Source organism: Haliaeetus leucocephalus, unplaced genomic scaffold, assembly GCF_000737465.1.
Source record: "Haliaeetus leucocephalus isolate CR32 unplaced genomic scaffold, Haliaeetus_leucocephalus-4.0 Scaffold932, whole genome shotgun sequence".
NCBI classification, from domain to species: Eukaryota; Metazoa; Chordata; class Aves; order Accipitriformes; family Accipitridae; genus Haliaeetus; species Haliaeetus leucocephalus.
In genome coordinates, this window is record NW_010973368.1 from 6,696,921 (window position 1) to 6,717,393 (window position 20,473).

At 39.3% G+C, this 20,473-nt stretch overlaps 1 protein-coding gene across 3 annotated transcripts in view; it reads left to right on the forward strand.

Moving 5' to 3' along the window:
• The window catches only part of TSHR (thyroid stimulating hormone receptor), a 75,449-nt gene that overhangs the window by 23,412 nt on the left and 31,564 nt on the right, over nt 1–20,473 (forward strand). The window contains exons 2-3 of one of the 3 annotated variants that reach the window (XM_010583792.1): nt 4,853–4,924; nt 11,265–11,339. The exons of 1 other annotated variant lie outside the window; for it this stretch is intronic. In XM_010583792.1, the coding sequence (XP_010582094.1) occupies nt 4,853–4,924; nt 11,265–11,339 (147 nt within the window). The remainder of the gene's footprint in view (nt 1–4,852; nt 4,925–11,264; nt 11,340–20,473) is intronic. One more of the 3 variants, XM_010583793.1, reaches the window with a different exon arrangement.

Consider the following 20,473-nt stretch of genomic DNA (forward strand, 5'->3'; position numbering starts at 1 on the left):
ACATTGCAATTAATGCCACTTGCTTAGTTTACAGGGCTGATTCTAGTTTCATTGTCTTATGCCTGGCTTAAGCTGCCTACTCTTACAGCTCTTAAGTGATAGGACTAATTAATACTGAAACTAACAAAATGTTCATTCATCATTAGATAGCTCTTTCTTAACTGATAGGAGTGTAGTCACCAGCCACCCCAAGAAAAGAGTTCCTTGGTGCATTATCAAATAGGACACTAGATTAACTGTCATAGAACAGCAAAGCACAAATAATGAATCAGTGCTCAGCAGTACTAGAAATACAGTGCTTAAGGGAAAGACAAGATTATCATCTACTAGATGCTTGGGTAATGCTCTGTGCGTTGATACTGTATGGTCATTAAAATGAAGCAAATATGTTTAAGTTTGAATACTTCACAATCTCCATTTATGTATACCTGTATTCTGAGTTAGTCAGAAACAGGGTTGTTTCTATGCAGATATAAAATACTTGAAGTCTATGTGGTCTTTTACTTTTAAAAGAAGCTTCTTTTTCTCTTTAATGAAAATAATTAGGCTAATTTTAAGAAACAGAGTCTTTGCCAAAGATTGTTTGGGAAGATCAGAAGGGATTCAAAGTGGGAGTTTTTTCAGTTGTTAGCAAATCAAGTAGTACTTGATTTTTGACCAAGAAGCTCTTTACATTCCAGGTGTTTTGGGCAGAGGAAAGCAAAAATGCAAAGTTCTGCACAAGCAGCCTAATATGTTTCTTATCAGTTGTTCAGGTTTCATTTTCTTGGTATATGCAATGTAGAGTCTTTCAGGAACATACAGGCTAAACTTTTGGTGTAAATATCAAAGCAGAAAGAAAATTTTAAAAACTTCAAACTGACTTTCTAACATATGAAACTAAGAAACACAAACTAAATGTCATCCTATAAAATTTAAAATGTTTTTCTGGAAAATTTTCTTGCCATTTTTGAAACGACTCATTTAGCAAAAATGAGATTTGTATGCTTTTGTATCTTTGCAAATATTAATAGCATGTTTGTAATGAAAATGACCTCAGACTTTGGCTTCTTCTTTTTGAAAGATTTATGGAATAAAGACTGAAGATTTTTTTCTCTATTTATTGAGGCTTCTAATCTGAATGAGAAAATAAAGGTAAAAATAAGTGGTAGTACTCAGGTTAGCACAGGAGCAATTTTTTCATTAAATGGTATTGAACATTCTCATGTGTGTTGTCTTTGCCTTAATATAGAAAGGAAAATAAGTGAGCCTATTAAATATGTAAGTGCTTATAGTTACAGTTTTTCTCACTTGGAAGACTAATGCATTTTTTTCTCAGCAAAGTTTTTTCCTTTATTCTGAAAAAGCTTACTTTATTCATGAACATACTGTGGCTGGCTGGATACTGGACTCACTTGCTAAATTTCAAATTGAAACATGCAGGTTTAAAGAAAGTTTCTAATGCATGTAAGACAGGAAGAATCATAGTCCATTAATATAATGAATTCTCAATTATTCATCGTATGTTCATACTGTATGTTGTAGTTGGCAGGCTGGAAGTCCTGACCTGTCTTGCCTTTCTTGTTTCTGGCTTTGGGCTTTAAATTCCCAAACTTGCTGCTTTCCCAGCCTGAAGAGCGTATTAGCACAGTTGGTAAGCTTGTGGTCTTTATATGCAGTTAGACTCAGCTAAACTGAAGTTAGTCTATTTAAATTACTCTCATTTTTGATCCACCATAGACTGTTCTGGTTGAGAATTTTCTCAGCCTGTCTTCTTCCCACTCCATAGAATTACTGTCCGTCCCACAGCCTTCTACGCACCACTGGTGCCTGGTGGTCCCCAACCAGTAATTATCCACAGACTCACACTTGGCAAACAGGGACTCAAGCACTGATATTTTCTGCAAAGTTTTAAATTGCTTTAGGAGGTGGCTTAAAATTAGCAGTCATGTATCAGCCCACGGGTTTTTAAAACTCGGAGAGAACTGGAGCTTTGCAGGTGGTTGTATGCAAAGGCTGGCTTAAAAGTTTGGCCCCGGCCCCAGGCCTGTTGCATTGACTCCACATTATGACGGTCTGTGTAATCACTGACTCTTTGAACTCAGTCAGCAATCTGTTAAGACAGCAAGTAGTTGAAGAATGGCAGCTAACAAACACCAATTACTTTGTCAGTATGTGCTACCTGCTATTATTTAGCATGTTGTTTATGTAGTAGGTGTATTACGTGAACTTGGAGTCTTTTAGCGTTGCTGACAATCTCATACTGTTTCACCTCACAACCAAGTTTTTGTCATGAAATGGGCTGCTGCTTCTCTTCCTCTGCCTAAGATTTCTATTTATACTTTACTGTCTCTATTTTCTTTATGAGTCTGTTTATAAACACATCCTGTAACCCATATGGGGGTTTGTCATATTTGCAGAATGTTGGTATATCTTTAAACTCTAGCAGATAGATAGGAAGAAATATGATACTCCCACTTTCAAACCACATAATTTACCAGCCATTCAGTCAAAATACAGCCTTTAAGGCTATGTTTCTTCATTGTGTCTATTGAGATATTAGGAACCTTGTCTAGAAATTTATAAATGCAGAGTTGTTTCATAATACAGCAACTTCGATATAATTGATTCATAAATATTATCCAGGATTTCCAGGCTTTCCTGATGGGATGTGTAAATTTCAGGTATGTCAATGAAAGGTTAACGTTAGGTCACTTAGCCCATGAATGATGGGTCTGACTCTGTTCATTATCTGACAAAAACAAGAGAGGGATGAATGTCTGACATCAGAGCAGGAGGTCAAGAAGAGACTTAGGATGGTGTTTAAATTCTTGCTTTTCTGGAACATGGAATTATGATAGGTTAAGTACTAGTTTCTGTAATGACTGGTGATGGGAACTATAGTGTGAGTCAGCATTTTGTAGGTGAACAGAGGACCAGAGGGATATAAGAGAGGTTAAAAGTGAGCTTGGATAGTTGGAAGTGGCTTAAACTATCTTTTTCTGGGCTTCTGAGTTCTAACAGGTCTCAGGGAGAAGCCTTAGGAGAAGCTTTCTCCTCCTAATGCAGCCCAAGAAACCAATAGCCTTCTTTGCAGCAATGGCACATTGCTGGCTGATGTTCAACCTGACGTCCACCGGGACCCCGGGGTCCTTTTCTGCAAAGCTGCTTTCCAGCCAGTTGACCCCCAGCGTGTACTGGTGCCTGGGGTTGTTCCTCCACAGGTGCAGGACTTTCCACTTTCTCCTTGTTGAACTGTGTGAAGTTCCTGTTGGCCCATTTCTCCAGCCTGTCAAGGTCCCTCATTCACTCTGTTCTACTTTAGGACTTGTTAAAATCTGTCTGAAACCAGAACTTCCTCAGTCATCACTGTCAGCCTCCTGAAAGGCCTGGAAATACAGACAGATGTTGAAACACAACAGCAAGATCAGCAGGGTGTGCTGGACTAAGCAGCTGGTTTTTACAAATATTTTGTCTAGGACTGTGATAATAGGAGGAAGCAGTAGTATGAAGTGGAGGAGGGAGAAGGATGGGAGAGCACTGGTATGGGTGTCAGGGTGCTATGGGTGCAGGGGAATACCAAGTATACCTCTGGACCAACTGACATTCCCCTGGTTGGGGGCTCAGTGGGAGCTGGGTGGATTGAGGTCAAGAGAAACATCAACCCACTGTTGGAAAAATAGAAGTCTTAGGTTCTCCTTGCTCATTCTTCTAACAAGTATATGGAGTAAGGGAGGTATACTTGGGAAGCAGACAGAGCCTTCCCCTGGGATGACAGGAGTGTACATTCTCTTAATTTATATTTTTACTCAAGGTGGAAGTTTTAAGAATTTCTACATGTATTTGTATTTCTTGTTTGCAAGTTCCAGAAGCTTGGTAACTCTTAAGATGATAATAATGTCTGTGTAAATCAAATATAATTATTATAATCAGATACTTCATATTATGAAACAGAAAACAGAATTAGGAAATCATCCTAATTTTTTTAGTTCTTTTCTACTGAACTGTTCTTAAATAGTAGCTATGGGAAAAGTTTATCATTTGTTCTTGATTATTCTTCAGGCTATTGATTGACTATAAATTATATAAGTCTATTCCCAGATGTACTGGAAAACCAAAGATTACCTCATCCAGCAATGACAGGTTGTAATTGTAAGTTTAACAGACATTATAGGCTAATTTTCCAAAGCATTTCCTCTGTTTTGGAGGAGTCAGTCTGCTAGAGATTCATTCTGTTAAGAAATTGGCTGTTGATAAGTATCTCCCTTAAATATTGCCTGTTTTTCTGAAACCTCCTGCAGATGGGTAAGACACATGATTCTGTTCTCTCCTGAAGTGCATCTTTAACTGGGCTTAAGTTAAAAAATAACAATGTACATGCCATCCCCACATCAGAGGTTTAGGGAGGAAGAATGGTTTTTTTATTACAAAGTGTACAAAGAATTCTGTGGAGGTAGTATGCAATTGCTCTAATTCAATTTTGGCTGGTATACCTGAATTTCTCGCTCAGAATGAGGGATGGGGTATTTTTGTGGAGCCTGAAATGATTAAAAGAATGCTTATACTCTTAATACTTCATTTAATTCGATGGACAAATATGTTTGCAGGTCATGCTCTGGAGTTTTGGAAGGTCCATCATTACCACTGAATGCTGAGTTCCTAGGAGAGATAATGTAGAAGGTTGTAATTTAGACTGAGGGAGCAAACCAAGCCACATAATGAAAAAGGAATAGAGTTGAGGCAAAGATAGAAACATTGAGAAAAGGGAAGATAAAAATAGAAATATTGGAGCAGAGCTGGAGTTGTATAGGACTTTTTAATGTTAAATTGTGCTTACCAAAGGATATTAACTGCCAAACTTTTATTTCTGTAGGAGGTTTATGGAGACTCATCTAAGAACAATTCCAAGTGACGCTTTTTCCAATCTCCCCAACATCTCTAGGATGTAAGTTCTGTTTTCGATATTATTCCTTTAGCTTTTTTATTAAAAACCACTTTCCTTCTCCAAAATTCTGTCTTTGTGTATAAAATCTTGTGAAATGAAAATATTCTTGCACCTTTGCTACCTCACCACTTACATTTTAGAACTGCAGGTAATCATCCCATTGTTTATAACCTGAAATAGCTATAGGAAGGCATACCTAGGCATTTTTGGATAAGAGCACACCTTTACTGAAGTAGATGTGATAAATAAGGCTTAAAACTTTTTTTTTTTTTGCTGTTCCCAAAATATGAAAAAATTAATTAATGTTAATTAATTAATGTTAATGAAATGTTAAAATGAAAAAATGTTAATTCATAACAAATGAACATATTCTATTGCTGGTCCTGGCTAAAAATTTGTTTCAAGCTCCCAGCATGATTTGTAAATCATTTCATTGGAGACCCTGTGGCATTTCTAGACTAGGGATGGACTTTCACCGAAACATTAGTATTTGTGTGATATGAGAGGGACTTCCATTGTGTTACCTCCTTTGTATGTAAACACATGCATGGATATAATCCATAAATCACAGCCAGCAGCCTCTACCTATTTGCCCCATGTCAACATTTGTTGCATTGAAAGAGGCTACCCTTGCACTGGACTGCTCATTCATGTCAGCAGTCTTGAGACAAAGTTGTCCCACCTTTGTTTCTTCTTCTTGGTGGCTGGCCCATAATCTAACATCCCATGCGTGGCTATTTGATGCAGGGAACTTCTCTGCCATCTCCCAATTCGCTCCCTAGAATCAGCGAGTCATGTAATTTAGAAGGGACCTCAGGAGGCCTCTAGTCCACCACCTGCTCAAAGTCGGGCCAACTATAAGGTCCAACCAGACTGCTCAGGGCTTTATCCAGGCTGGTGCTCAGCTTTATCTGTGTCCACTATTAACTAAACAAACCAGCTCATTCAGCAAGAGGCCCACATTTTTCTTGTTCAGCCTTTTATTACAAATGTAGCAATAGCAGCTCTTCTTGTTGTCCTTGACATTCCTTGCAAGTCTCAACTCCAGCTGAGCTTTGGCTGAATGGCTGAGATGGACTACTATTTAAGAATTCATGAAACAGGACTTTGGGGGGACATAGAGGTCTGCCTAATTATATTTTATAGTTTTGTCCAGGTGTATTGAAGTAAAGACTTTCTAAAATCCTTATAAGTAATTGTTCTTGAATATCTGCAGCCTCATTTACCATCTCAGTTTAATCAGGTAGATGGTGTATTGTTTTGGGGGCTTGGGGGGGAGGGGGGGGAATGTCCCTCATATGATGTATAGTATTGTATATAAATCTGATAAACTGTTCAAAACAGAGTTTTCTTAAATGTAGGAAGATGCCAACTCTTTTTCAGCTTTCAGTAACACATAATCCATTGCTTAGACGCTTTTCAGATTTTAATTCTTAAATTGTAATATATGTGAATTTTTAAAAGCACAGATGTTCATCTGAAGAACTCAGTGAACCCTTCTCTAAAGATGCCTAGCTCCCAAAAACTTCCAGTGGCCAAAAGGCTGTTACACCCAATCTTCCTAACCTTCATGGCACTGGAGGTGAGAAAGGGCTATTCACACTGCCTGTCTCTAGATCACTTAGTGACCTCGTAGGCTAAGGACACTTAGCCACCTAGTCTCTCTCCATGGGCATTATGAGTCAATGCCAATCTTTTGCCTATACTGTTTGGTAGTAACATGGTAACAGATAACCACTCTGTTGCATGCTTTGATCACATTTCAGTCGAAGAGGAAAGTCAAAATTGCAAAGACCTTATGGCCTTAAATAAGATGAATAGGTACTTTTTATACATCTAAAGATAATATGTTGGCATCCATGTCATTGTATTTGGTTTGTGATTTCAAGGCTACCTGGGAAAACAAATGTCACTATCTTCCACGAATTATTCTTTAAACAGAGTATCTGAATATGGAGTTTCACCTTCCCCCTACTCCACATTTATGTGTAGGAAAATAGCATAGATACAGTTGAATATAGCAGTAACCCACCTAAAATCATGACCTGATGTGGTAGTGTTACAGTCTCTCTCCTGCTCTGCAATGCCTTTGGGATTACCACATTTCTCTTTCTCTTGTTATTTTTTAAAAGCCTATGAAGATTAGACAGCAGTTTAAATTTGGATGGTGTCAATGCTGTTCTGGATTTTTCTTATAGTCTTACTACTACTACAAATCATGAACTCCCACCTTCTTGATATAAAATTTGGATTAAGGAACCAGTACCTGTATTTTAACTACAGCTCTTGGGTGTATGTCTTGGCCTCTGACTTACCACGTCTCATTGCCTCTCCTAACCCATAACTTCCATCAGCAACGAAAATTACCAGATTGTTCTTTGCTTTGTAAACTCATCTAGAAAATGTCCTGAAGTTTCAATAGGGTGATAGAGACTGTCTTTACTGTTCCAAATATAGCACTTTGTTTTGCTATATGGTTTCTACTATATAATTTCCACAAATAAACCTTTTTTTCCTCTGCACTGAATAGAAAATTCAGTTGTCCTCTTTATGAACCTTGTTTAAACAAAAATTTTAGAGCTACTATTTCTCTTAAATGAATGCATATCTATGTACTCTTGATAGTCAGAAGTAGAGATTGTTTCCCTGTGCTGCTTTGCCACAGGAATGAAACATAAAGCATTTCAATTAAAGGCTCAAGTGCAAAGCTAATTCCTGTTAGAAATGCATCAGTGCACTTTGACAAAAAAGGTTTTGTAAGGTATTCAGATGCAAGAGAAATTTGTGTTTTACATCCGTAAAGTTGCAAATACATTAGATCTTGGTCGAAGGGCTTCATCTGGTATTTCCCACTGACTTAGGACAGGTTGAACATTCAGTGTTTTCAAGGTCAAGGGTAAGGAACCTTTTTCTTGGGCTCAGGATGGTGCTTTGGGGTCACATTCATGACTACCTCACAGACACCCGACCTGGAGCTCCCTGAGCAGTTTCCTCCACAGCTGCTCCACGCAAAGTAGCATCCCTGCATTGCACAGTGCTCTCTGCCAGCAGCCCCGCGCAGAGCACATTTCCCCGCTGCACTGTTTTCCTCTGTGCAACACTGTGCCTTTTCAGGCCCTGTGCACACTGCTGTCCCACAGCCAGTGCCACCACACGGCTCCCCCCAGCTAGCATGCATCTGCACCCCAGTGCTCCCACGCCTCCCCTGCTCCCCAGTGCCAGCCCATACAGTACAGCCCCAACTCAGGGCTTCGACTGCCTTAGCTGCTTCTGGTTGTCCTCTGGTGAAGTACCCCACACGTCACCAACTGCCCTCCATCAGCAGCAGAGGAGAACAGGGGCAGCCGGTGGGCAGCAACACAGGGGATGCTGAGGCTGGAAAAAAGTGAAGAAAAGTAGAGAGAGAGGGAGAATGAAGAAAATAAGGGCAGGGAGGGGCCCTTGTGGCTACTACCACATGCCAAACTGCTTTAAATCCTGTGTTCTCAGGCTCTTTCTGAATGGGCAATGGTGATTAAAGTTTTATCCACAAACAGACTTTCTCTGAAGCTGTGCATTTGGTGTTTAAGCTATGACTGTATTTGTGATGGGTGTTGAAGGCATTCTGAAATCCTGCAAATTAAACACAGCTGGTAGGGAGAGGAGGTGCTGAATTGTGACATGCCTTCAAAATGGGAATTTAAACACACTTTCCTTCTTCTGATGCAACTCCTTCCAGTTCCGATTGCTACGATTTTTATGTCTTACATTTAATGTGCTGTATTAGGAGTTTATTAGCCAGAGTCCAAGGGTTTTTAGAGGCACTCTGAACACTTGGAAGTAAGTGTTTATGCACCATTAATACGTGTTTCTGTTTGATATACCTATCTCAGGGGAGATTTTGAAAGTGGTTTTGTGGTTTTCGGGTATTTATCTAGCTGACACTAAAGCAAATAAACCTACTGATTTCCCTGTCATCAATGATGATGTGGTTTAATTAATGCACACAAATACATCTACTTATGAAGCAGAAGAGTGGAGGTCAACACACAAAGAAAATAAGCCGTTTCCTTCCCACTTTTGTCCCACAGCTGAAAGATACAAAACTGTAACTCAACCAGCTCCAAGCCAGGCAGTATCGTAAAAATGTGATGTGTGGTGTGGTGGGAAGGGACGTGGTGGCTGTAGGGGTGAGGGAGCAGAGGAGGAATCCCCGTTGCTGCTCTTCTGCCTCTTCTCATATGTGAGAGAAAAGCACTTGCCTGCCTGATGTAAGGTGACCCATTTTGATCACAGAGCACACAAAAAGTACTCTCTAATTCCTAGCCCCAGCATGAGGATGCAATGTTTGTTCATTATCCATTTCTAATTTCATTTTCTGTCAAGCTGATTTATATATAGCTGTTCGCTACATAGAACAACTTTTTTTTTAATGTGTCATTGATATAACCTATCTTTTGGTATGTTAAAATGTAGGCTCTGTTAAAATGGAATAATTAATTTTCTTGTAAGGCTGAAACTCCAGTTTCCTGGGCAATAGACATTTGTTGCTTACAGGAAATCAAAATTAAAGCATCTCACATAAACATCTAACTCTGCAATACTTAATCACAGACGTACATACTGGAAATACTTTCTTTATTGTATTCTTCTTTTATTATCTTCTTTTTGGAAAAGGCAAATAGCTTCGTAAAAGCAATATTAATGTAGGAAGAGAATCTGTTGGTCATACAATCTCTGTTGGTTACTTTTCTGGTATCTTTTCAAACACTGTGAATACATCTCCAAAGTGACCAATAAAAAGTAAATCTCATGTTAGAAGAGTTTAAATTAGTTCAGGTAATATGCTTTTAGCTCCAGTCTGGAGAGGACATAAATTTCCTTGGAACAGTTAGTGGTATTAGTCATCTGCTGGTTGTTAGAGCATGTGCTGGTCACAAAGTATTCTTTCCAATTTTTTAAAACATCTTAAATATTTTTTAACGTCCATTGAAAGAAATAAAGATTTGCCTTCTTTAAAACTTCCACAAGAAATAAAAATCTGATCCATAATTGATTGTATTAAAAAGCCCTCCTGAGTTAAATGATCACATTTTAATTTGCCATTTACTATTGTTACTCTTAATACTGTCATTGGAAAAAATGGAAAGAATGATAAAAATCATCTCTGTTTTTTTTTAAGGAACGCAACCCAATTAGAATTGATGTAAAATACCAGTTGGATATTTCTTAAGTTAAGTATGATTCTAGGCCTTGCACAGGGTATGTATATTATTACATTAATTACAAAAATATTAAAAACCGAGTCAGTAACTTCAATCAAGAGTATCAAAAGATAGTACTTAAATATTTTAATAATAATAACAATAAGTATAAAGAATATACAAGGCATTCTGATTATTTTAAAAGATCTATAGATTAGACATATGGTATATAATATGATTAGAAAAGTAAATAAAAATACAGGAATACATCTTTTTAATGCTATTCCAGCATTAATAATTTTTAAAACTGAGAGATATTTTGAAAGACAGAATCAGATAATTTAACCCAAGTAGTAATGTCAGTTACTCTGAAAATCAGCACTAGTTAGATGTATTGCAACTTTATTCACACTTCAAAGCCTTTAACAGTTGTTCCAGTATCATCATCCTCCTAATGATGGTGGAGACATTCTGTAGAGCTATTTTCTCATCGTGTTCAGTAGATCACGAGCAGTACAAATGCTACTCAGTCTAAATTCTGTGCAAGTAAAAATTTCTTAAGCTTGCTCTCTGGTGTTGCTTCTGAGCCACATTACTCCTTACATCCTTTATGACATGCACTGTATGGCTAGAGTTTCTCTCTAAATTCATGTCAGAGCACGTTTTTTTTCCTCAGCAATACCAAAGCATTGATTGCCTTGATGATCTGTTTCTCTCTAGAGGGATTGCGACAGTTGTTGCAGTGATGGCCCAGGGACCATCTTTGTTTCTTTCCTTCCTTTCTAATGCTTCAATACAGAGAAATATGCCAACTTACCTGAGGGCTAGATCCCCTTAGAAAACTCCAAGGTCTTCTTAAGTGGGGAAAAGGGAAGAAATATGATTCTGAAATGTGAAATATATATGTTTGGTTTTGCTGCTTAATAGCACTGTTTTTTTGATTTCACTGTATTCTGCAGTATAATCTGCATCTAAGGCATCAGTCAAAATCAAAATCCTGTTAAAAGTTCCTCCCTTAGACACTGTCCATGTGTCTGGCAGTGTCATGGCAGTTGGATGAGAAAAAGAATGAGAGGCAAAAAAAGTGGCATGATGGGCACTAGTCACGGCTTGCCAAGGTCTGAGATGTGTTTCTTTTTCTGTTTGCCGGTGTTTAGCTACATCTCCATAGATGAAACACTTCAGAGTCTGGACGCCCATTCCTTCAACAGTTTAAGTAAAGTCACTCATATGTAAGTACCGTAATTAAATAAATGAATACAGTGATAAAATAAATTTGGGGATTTGTGGAAATAATGTACATGTTGTTTGAGTTGTCATTCTTGTCTCCTTTGTAGCTAAATACTCCTTTTCTCATTTCCTTTCTCCGTAATGTGGAGTCAGTCTCTTTTTTGACTTATGCTTTCTTTCCCTACATCTTTTTGGTTCCCTTGCTCTTCTGTATCCTTCCATAGAAGTGTAAGAAAGTGTAGTGAAAAATATGTGAGACTATATTATGAGCTTGAATCAAGTTGAAATAAACTGGCAACTAAGAATTACTTCTGTCAGATTACTGAAGGTAAGTGTAAAACAGTAATATAAGCACCAGAAATAAAATGAGAAGGGCCAAAGCACAGAGCAAAATGGCACTAGCTGGAGACATGAAGAATAATAAGTAATCATTCTGGAAGTGCACTAGTAAAATGAAGACTGTTTATCTGGTTATGAAATAGAATGGGAATGTTATGGATAAAGGCTTCTGGGAAGTGTTTTTATACCTTTTTGTTCTGACCAGTCCTCACCAAATGATGCACTAGGGCAGTTACAGAAGTGGTAGGATACCTGCATGCCAGAGTTCCTGTCATTCAGCAGTACCCTGTCAAAACGAGAAGGTAACATATTGAACAGAGCTTCATAGGATCCATCCTGCATCTGGTACTCTTCCACGTTTCCATTACTGATTCAAATGAGGGAGTGGAAAGTGTGCCAGTGTCGTAAAGCTCGGATGAGTTGCAGTTTGGCATAGTTCAGAGAAGATTTGTGTTTGCAGAGGTTCCATGGGAGAGCACTGTCCGTCATCACGGATCCAGAAAACATTGTCAGAGAGGAAAGACTTTCATGTCCAGAAAGACAACATGCCAGAGGCAGATATATCTTTTAAGGTTGTTGCAAGGGGTGAAAGCTACAACCCATTTTCCACACTGACGTTTGGCAAAGCAAAAGTGATACTAACCTTAAATTAGATTAGGCAAGATTCATGTTAGACTCTAGGAAATGTTTTCACGTGGCTGGCATAAGTAGACACCAGAATTGTTTTTCTGGGGAGGTTGTCCCTGTCACTGGAGGCCTTTAAGGCTGTGTAATCAGAAACTCCATAGGTCTATTTAATCCTCACTCAGAGAAAGAGACTGAACTGGATGATCTCTTAACACTGCTCTATTTTCTATATTTTTTTCCTTTTACTTTACAGAGGTGAAACAGAAAGTTTAATAAAACTAAAGGAGATAATGTCATTACTGTTACTGTAGATAGAGAGCAACTAATGCTGGGAAGTGGAAGCGCCTCCCCTAAGAGTACCTGACAGGCAGAGATAGAAGTACAGTCCAGGATCCTGAGACCTAGTTCAGTCCAATAACATGCTCCTGTAATATTCCTGAAAGAGTTTCACAGGAAGGCTTTGGTGTGATAACAGCACTTATCTTTGGTTATAATGCCATTCCCTCTTCTGTAGATGGTTTTTCCAGGCCTATTGTCTTCATGTTCTCTCTTCGTCTTTCACAGTTGTTGTGTCTTTAGGATTTCTTGTTTAACACAAATGAACATTAATAAAACATTTACTGGCAGAACATTTTATAAGCAGTGAATAAAGCATGTGGCACTATGCACTACAAATCCTCATGTGGTACTTGTTTTGTGGTTCACCTTATTAGAAGTTAAAGATAAAATGCTCTTGGGCCATCGCATTTCATTGCAGGACATGCAATATGCAGCGTAGTATCTTGTCTGTTTTAAATTATATGGGATAAAGGCTTCTTGAGGAAAAAGGAGCTAGCTGGCTAAATAGTTGTTTTCTGTTGTTTCTGTATTAGATTCAAAGTGGAGAATGGACTAGAAAAATCTCCCTCAGGATCTCAATTCATAACACAAAACTGATCTCCTTCAAAGGGCAATGTAATGTAAGCTTTTGAACTCTTCCACAAAATGTGCTCTTTTAAACGTGTGACTAGTTTGAAGGAGTGGTGGATGGAGCTCTGGTGTTGTCAGTGCCTCCCAAGGCGCTCATTCCTGTGATGTGCTCTGTAGCACTGCCTAATTTTCATTACTTTCTACTACCTAAAGGGGTGGTGAGGAATACGAGTAGAAGCCTGTTCTCTCGTCCTCTTCCAGTCCCTAACCACCCCCAAAGCACGTTTATATTCCTGCCTGGGAGGACAGCGAGTGCCCCTTGCCATAAGCATGCCTCTGTCGCGGCACCGCTGAAGTCAGGCCAGAGTGCACCAGTAAGGTCCAGAATTGCCGCGTTATCACACCCATGCCAGAGCCCAGGCCCAGACGTGCTGTCCATGACCGGGAATCTGCAGGCCTGGGCAGGGGTCAGCAGAGCTCACAGGCACCTACACTCACATCACCTACAGCACAGGCTCCAGGGCGGGCACGGTGGGGAGGAGGTTTCCAAATCTGCTATACAAAGGTTGTGGTAATGTGGGACCCCTTATATTTCTCACAAGGCACTACCAAAAAAGATACTGTATGCAGCCATACAAGATACACATTCTTTGTTTCTGCGCAAGAGCCAAAAATACTACGCAGGACAAGACACCAGAACTCTGCTCGCAAAAGCTATAGGCAAATCCCAAACCTTTGCAGATAGCCTGTGAAGAAGGGCTACGTCTACCACTCAAAAATGCTTACCAGGTTTTTAAAATCTGTTTGGAAGTAAGGCACATGTATTATTTAATCAGGGAATATCCAGGCATCTGGCAAATTAGGCAGTGGCATATAAGCTGTAAAAGAAAGCAATTTATAAATTTGACCATTTTTCTGAATTGCTTCCATAACTTCTCTGATTTTTTTAACACTTATCGTTGTTAGGTTTGATTTACTTTCCAAAGAACAAGATTATTCAAGGATAAATGTATATGTTGTGTTATGCATTTGTTTAATGTTCTCCACTTGCATGGTATTTTCGAAGTATTACTGCTAAAGTAATACTGAGTAAAGATTATCATAGGGTATTTTAAAGGAGGTTGAAGTTACTCATAACAGTTTTGAAAAGAAGTCATTTCACAGGTTGTTTTTCATGGACTTTTCATAAAGTGCAGTTTTATGTAAATAATCTTTTTACCCTAATTTAAGCTTATACACACAGTTCTGTTTTAAAAAGATTTATTTTTAAACATAAGAACTTCTTAGTGTTTGTGGAAGGGAGGAACTAATTGCTTTGGCTTGAGTCAAGTGTCACGTGAATAGGCGTCCTGGGTTCGTCATCATCCCTGTCTGCCAAGCCTGTTAGTGTGCTTCAGCTTTGATTTTCAGCACTCCATTTTCTTGGTCCTTACTCAGTTCATGTGCCTCTGTCCTGACTTTCTGTTCCTTCTAGACCTCAGCTCTCTTTAAGCATAGGTTGTATTTTTATGAACCTATGCCTGTCAAGTGCTGAGCAATTTCTGCAAACTAAGGATACTGATCACCTGCAGTATTCTAATGGGCCAGATCTCATTTTGGTTGTAATTAATGGCAAAATTCCCACTCCATGAAGATGAAAATCAGGGCCAAGACTTCGGGGGGGGGGGTCCCCAGTTGTGTTAAATTGGTCTCACAATGGTTTCTTGTTCTTTCTTTTTGTCTTTAACTTTTTTAAGTATGTCTGAGAGACAAACTTAACATTTACAAATTCAGAACTGTCTCTCCCATACAATTGCATAAGTATTTATTTTTTCTAGATATAATTGTGAAAGTGTCTGATTAGCAGTCAATGTCTCTGTGTAGTTGTCTTACTAGTAGACCTGCAGCTTGGTAGCATTACACTAAATGAAAAGCTTCTGTAATTAGGTCATTGTTTCTCAGGAAAACATTCCCGTGGAAGGAACCCCAGAAAAATTTACTCTTTCTTTTCCCCTTATCTGTCTCCTCTGATCTCTCCCTACTCCCTTCTGCTCCTCACTCCAAAAGCACTCTCCTCTTACACAACCATATAGAATCATAGAATCATTTAGGTTGGAAAAGACCTTTAAGATCATCGAGTCCAACCGTCAACGATGCCCACTAAACCATGTTCTAGAGTACCTTGTCTACGTGCTTTTTGAATACCTCCAGGGATGGTGACTCCACCACTTCCCTGGGCAGCCTGTTTCAATGTTTGACAACCCTCCCAGTAAAGAAATTTTTCCTAATATCCAATCTAAACCTCCCCTGCCGCACCTTGAGGCCATTTCCTCTCGTCCTATCACTTGTTACTTGGGAGAAGAGACCAGTACCCACCTCACTACAACCCTCCTTCAGGTAGTTGTAGAGAGTGAGAAGGTCTCCCCTCAGCCTCCTTTTCTCCAGACTAAACAGCCCCAGCTCCCTCAACCGCTGCTCATAAGACTTGTGCTCCAGGCCCCTCACCAGCTTCATTGCCCTTCTCTGGACACGCTCCAGCACCTCAATGTCTTCCCTGTATTGAGGGGCTCAAAACTGAACACAGCACTCGAGGTGCGGCCTCACCAGTGCCGAGTACAGGGGAACAATCACCTCCCTGCTCCTGCTGGCCACACTATTTCTGATACAGGCCAGGATGCCGTTGGCCTTCTTGGCCACCTGGTCACGCTGCTGGCTCACATTCAGCTGGCTGTCAACCAGCACCCCCAGGTCTTTTTCTGCCAGGCAGCTTTCCAGCCACTCTTCCCCAAGCCTGTAGCTCTGCATGGGGTCGTTGTGACCCAAGTGCAGGACCCGGCACTTGACCTTGTTGAACCTCATACAATTGGCCTCGGCCCATCGATCCAGCCTGTCCAGATCCCTCTGTAGAGCCTTCCTACCCTCGAGCAGATCAACCCTCCCTCCCAACTTGGTGTCATCTGCAAACTTTCTGAGGGTGCACTCGATCCCCTCATCCAGATCATTGATAAAGACATTAAACAGAACTGGCCCCAATACTGAGCCCTGGAGAACACCACTTGTGACCCACCGCCAACTGGATTTAACTCCATTCATCACAACCCTCTGGGCTTGGCCATCCAGCCAGTTTTTTACCCAGTGAAGAGTACACTTGTCTAAGCCATGAGCCGCCAGCTTCTCAAGGAGTATGCCTTGAGAGACACTGTCAAAAATGAAAAGACCTCTCAGCATTTGGGAACAGGGCCAGAGGTTGTGGTTCAAGTGGCTTGCCCTCGTATATGTGACGTCATTTGGAGAGCTGGTGGGGGACTGCTCTCCATCTCTGCAGTGAGCTGCAGTGAGCTGGAGCCAAGGGCTGGGGCAGCTTCACCAGCTTGTGGGCCAGGGCTGCACTTCTTTTCTTGGACAGCTCATGGAGCCAGGTCATGAGATACAGCACTGCAGAAAGGAGACGTGATTTGATGGAAATACCCAAGAAGCAACTGGAGAGGGAGACTGAAGAGATCTGGGGGGACTGCTGTATACGTGTGGTGAATTTCAGGGGACTGGGACAAGTGCTGTGCAGAAAAATCTTGTTAAAAGCTGCAGTCTGGAGGTAGGGAATAGACTGTTGGGAGCCTGAGCCAGTTTTCTGGTGCTAGCGTTGCAAAGGCTTGATAGGTGCATGCAGATGAAATAACATGGATAGTTTGGCTGTGGGGGGAGAATAAAACATGGAAGTATATATACAAGTGAGAGAATCCAAGGAAGCTATAAGCAAAGTAAGTCTAAGAAGGTAGAGACAGGTCCCAAGTTATTACAAGAGAAAAAAAAAAAAGGGCTGATTTAAAACATTGCAGAACTGCTGACCTGGATGTCCTTAGTCTTCAGAGATATCTCAGCTTAATGTGATTATATTGAGACCCTATAGCCAGATTTGCAATTTCCAAATTCTGGTCTTGAACAAACTCAAGGGTGTGTCAATATTGCAAGGCACGTATGAAAGACATGTATGGTAAATGAAATCTAGAAGCCACTTAAATATGTAAATGTTTGTGCTTTTTTTAAATGTTACTAAATTCATATAGGACATTAAGTAGCTTATTAACCTTTCTAGAAGTTATCTGGCAAACTTATGTCTCATTAATTAATTCATTAGACTAATATTTGAATAGTTATTAGTTTCATTTTTAGATTAATTTGGAACTAAATATTTATATTTCTGTAAGTGAATATAAGTACATAGTTATTTGTAAGTCTTGACACAGGACTTTATACCATCAAGTAACTTTCTCTGCACATCTGTTCTTGATCTGTTAAAATTTTCTAAGTATGTTCTTTGAAAAGCAAAACTGAGTTGCTGTTCATGGACAGTCAGGTGGTGGTTTGATTGTGAACCTAGTACATTTTTAATTACTAGTCTGAGTACCAGAAATAAAATTGAAAACATTGATTTTCTTTAAAGCACAAATAAGCCAATTCTTAATTGTTTTATGTACCTTTAAAAATAAAGCAGAAGCTGAATAGTTTATAAAGTGACTTTGAATAATTTTGTAAATATTCCACAAATAATTCTGTTATCTTGTGGGTAGGTAGCAGCATCCTTCTTTCTTATGAGCATCTCTAAGTAATTTTAGTTAGGACTGCAAAGTGAAATGTTTGTTCAGGGCGCCTTTTGCCTCTCTGCATCAATGGTCAACAAAGATGCCTATTAACTGTCTTTCTTACTTTTTTTATATATCTTTAAAGCACTTCATTCCCAGAAGGACTCAGAATTGTTACATTGCTGTTGGATGCAGAATTTAAGCACTGTATGCTAAGATTAAGTTGTATTTATAGAGTGTGTCAAAGTTCCATTTCAAAAGTCACATAAAATCAACTCTCATAGACACTTAGATACCTGGGAATTAGCCTACTAGACATTTTTAAGTATACTCTTTGGCTTTATCTGCATTTTAGGCAGCTAAAACTACTAATAGTTTTCCTAGACCTGCTTTTCAAGGGAACCTTAACTTTCTAAATCAGTGGGTTTCAATCTTTTCAATTCACCAATTCAGAAAAGCTTACTGATAAAAGTGCAAACCCTGTCTAATGAATCTACTGATCATTAACTTGCTTTTCTTAGTTTTTTGAATTCTTTGGAAGTCATCTTTACACTGCAGCAATCTTCTGATAACAATTTGAAAATTACTATCATATACCAGTTAGGCACCTTTGAGTATATTACTCGTGACTGATTAATGTAAAAGAACTTGTGAAATCTAGTTTGTGTATCACTATCCTGTTAACTGATGAGATCAGAACTGTTCAAGTATCTTTCCTCCATATGGGCCTAACTTCATAGGCTTCAATATTGATGGAGCTATAGATATCCTTTAAAACTGATTTTAGGGCGGGATTCCTTCCAGTACTCTGAGATTAATGATGTTTGAATGTGCAAAACAAGGACAGCAGCACAGTTCATGAATAGAACTGAATTTGAAGATCTTTCTCTTTTTCACGCGTATGAAATGAGAGGCCACATATTCAGCCAGTCAAGTGCAAGAGGCACATTTGACTGGACTAGAAGTAGGGAAAATTGTTTTTTTCCTCCTGATTTTTTTCTTAAGCATAGCATGCACTTTGGTCAAATCACCTTTTACCTTTTTATACCTCTCTCATCCTCTTTCTCATCTATTTTCACTAGAGACTTCTAAGCAACTGGCTGTCTGCTGTTGATTTCCGTAGTGCCTACCACAAGGGGCCCTTTTCTTCCTTTTGGACTTTAAGAAACCCCTGTAATACAAAGTGTAGGATGAAATGCAAATATAAATACAGTATACATTAAAGCATACTTCTTTCCTAATGCCAGCATTATCAATTCAAGGAAATTGAACAGCAGGGACATAAACCTTTCCCCAACTTTCAGTTGAATCATATTGATTTCCTCATTCACATTATTTAACCTTTTCTCTGATTACTGTGCCAACTGTCTCATCTGGCAGTTTAAAATCTTTTATTGCCAGATTAATTAGTTTTTCATTTTGCCTTTGTTAAACAGCACATGCCCTCTCGTGGCCCAGTTACTTAATAAATCAAAATCTGATAGAATCTCACTGCATTATTTTATGCTTTCAATTTTAGAACCATCTGCAGATTTCCAATTCTTACTTTCAGTACGCTCATCCAAATCATTTACACAGAATACTATGAATAGCAACAAGCTAAAACCTGATGACTCTATGGTACTCCAATGCATATCCATTTCCAGGCTGAAGATTGATCTGAAGACTGTCTTTCCCTGGAATATGTTTGGTCCACAACAAAGGAATATCTGGCCAGGAAGCTCATGAGTCCAGCATTTTAAATGTAGTCAGTGATGGAAAAAACAAGTCAGTTAAAGTTTATGGAGCAAATTCCACTGTTGGGAGTGTGATAGCTACATAACTAATAAAATAATAAGAGAAGCAAGAGACTGACACTGAGAAGATTTCTTTTAAATACAGAAACAATACTGTTCAAAGTAGCTAACAGACACAAGGAATATTTGAATACAGCACTGTAATAGCAGTAATACAGCTATTAATTACATCAGTTTAAAATGCAAGTAAAAGGTAAATCACTGTCTCCCTGCAATGTTGGAGTAAACAGAGTAAAAACTGAAGACTTAAAAAGTAGAGCAGAACTGTTTTGTCAGTACAACAGTACACAGAGAGGCTGAAGTCTTGGTACCTGTATCTACATACCGGTTTATCTACTGTCTTATGTCTCTTTTCCCACTTTTACTTTTCACACAACTTGGCTGGGTTGATTTTATCCTGTAAAAATGATTCCAGTGGCAGAGGTATCCTTAAAACCCAACTTCCTAATACCCATGTTATGTAGGTTACTTGGCACTGTTAGGGCATGGTAAATTAACTACTACTGGCTTCTGCCCATTGAGTCTCTGCCCAGTAGCACCACTTCTTGGACTGACAAGACCAGAACATCACCCAGACAACTTGCACCACCGTGCCATCTATACCTCTTGTCTTCATCAAATTTATATAAGTAGCAAGAAGTTCTTCCCTCAGCCCACTGCTCCACAGCTAGTCTCAGGAGGAAGAGACTGGAACTGTTCTTTCTATATGGTTTCTATATTAAGAAAGGCTAGGAGTTGTTCCAGCAGAGTTATTAGACCAGTGTCCAGAGCTGGTTTAAGGTAAAGAAATAGAAACAAACATGCAAAAAGGGCTATCCCCTTCTGGAGACAGTAAAGATGGGGTGTGGTTTAAGCCCAGCCAGCAACAAAGCACCACAAGGCTGCTCGCTCACTTCCCCCCCCCCC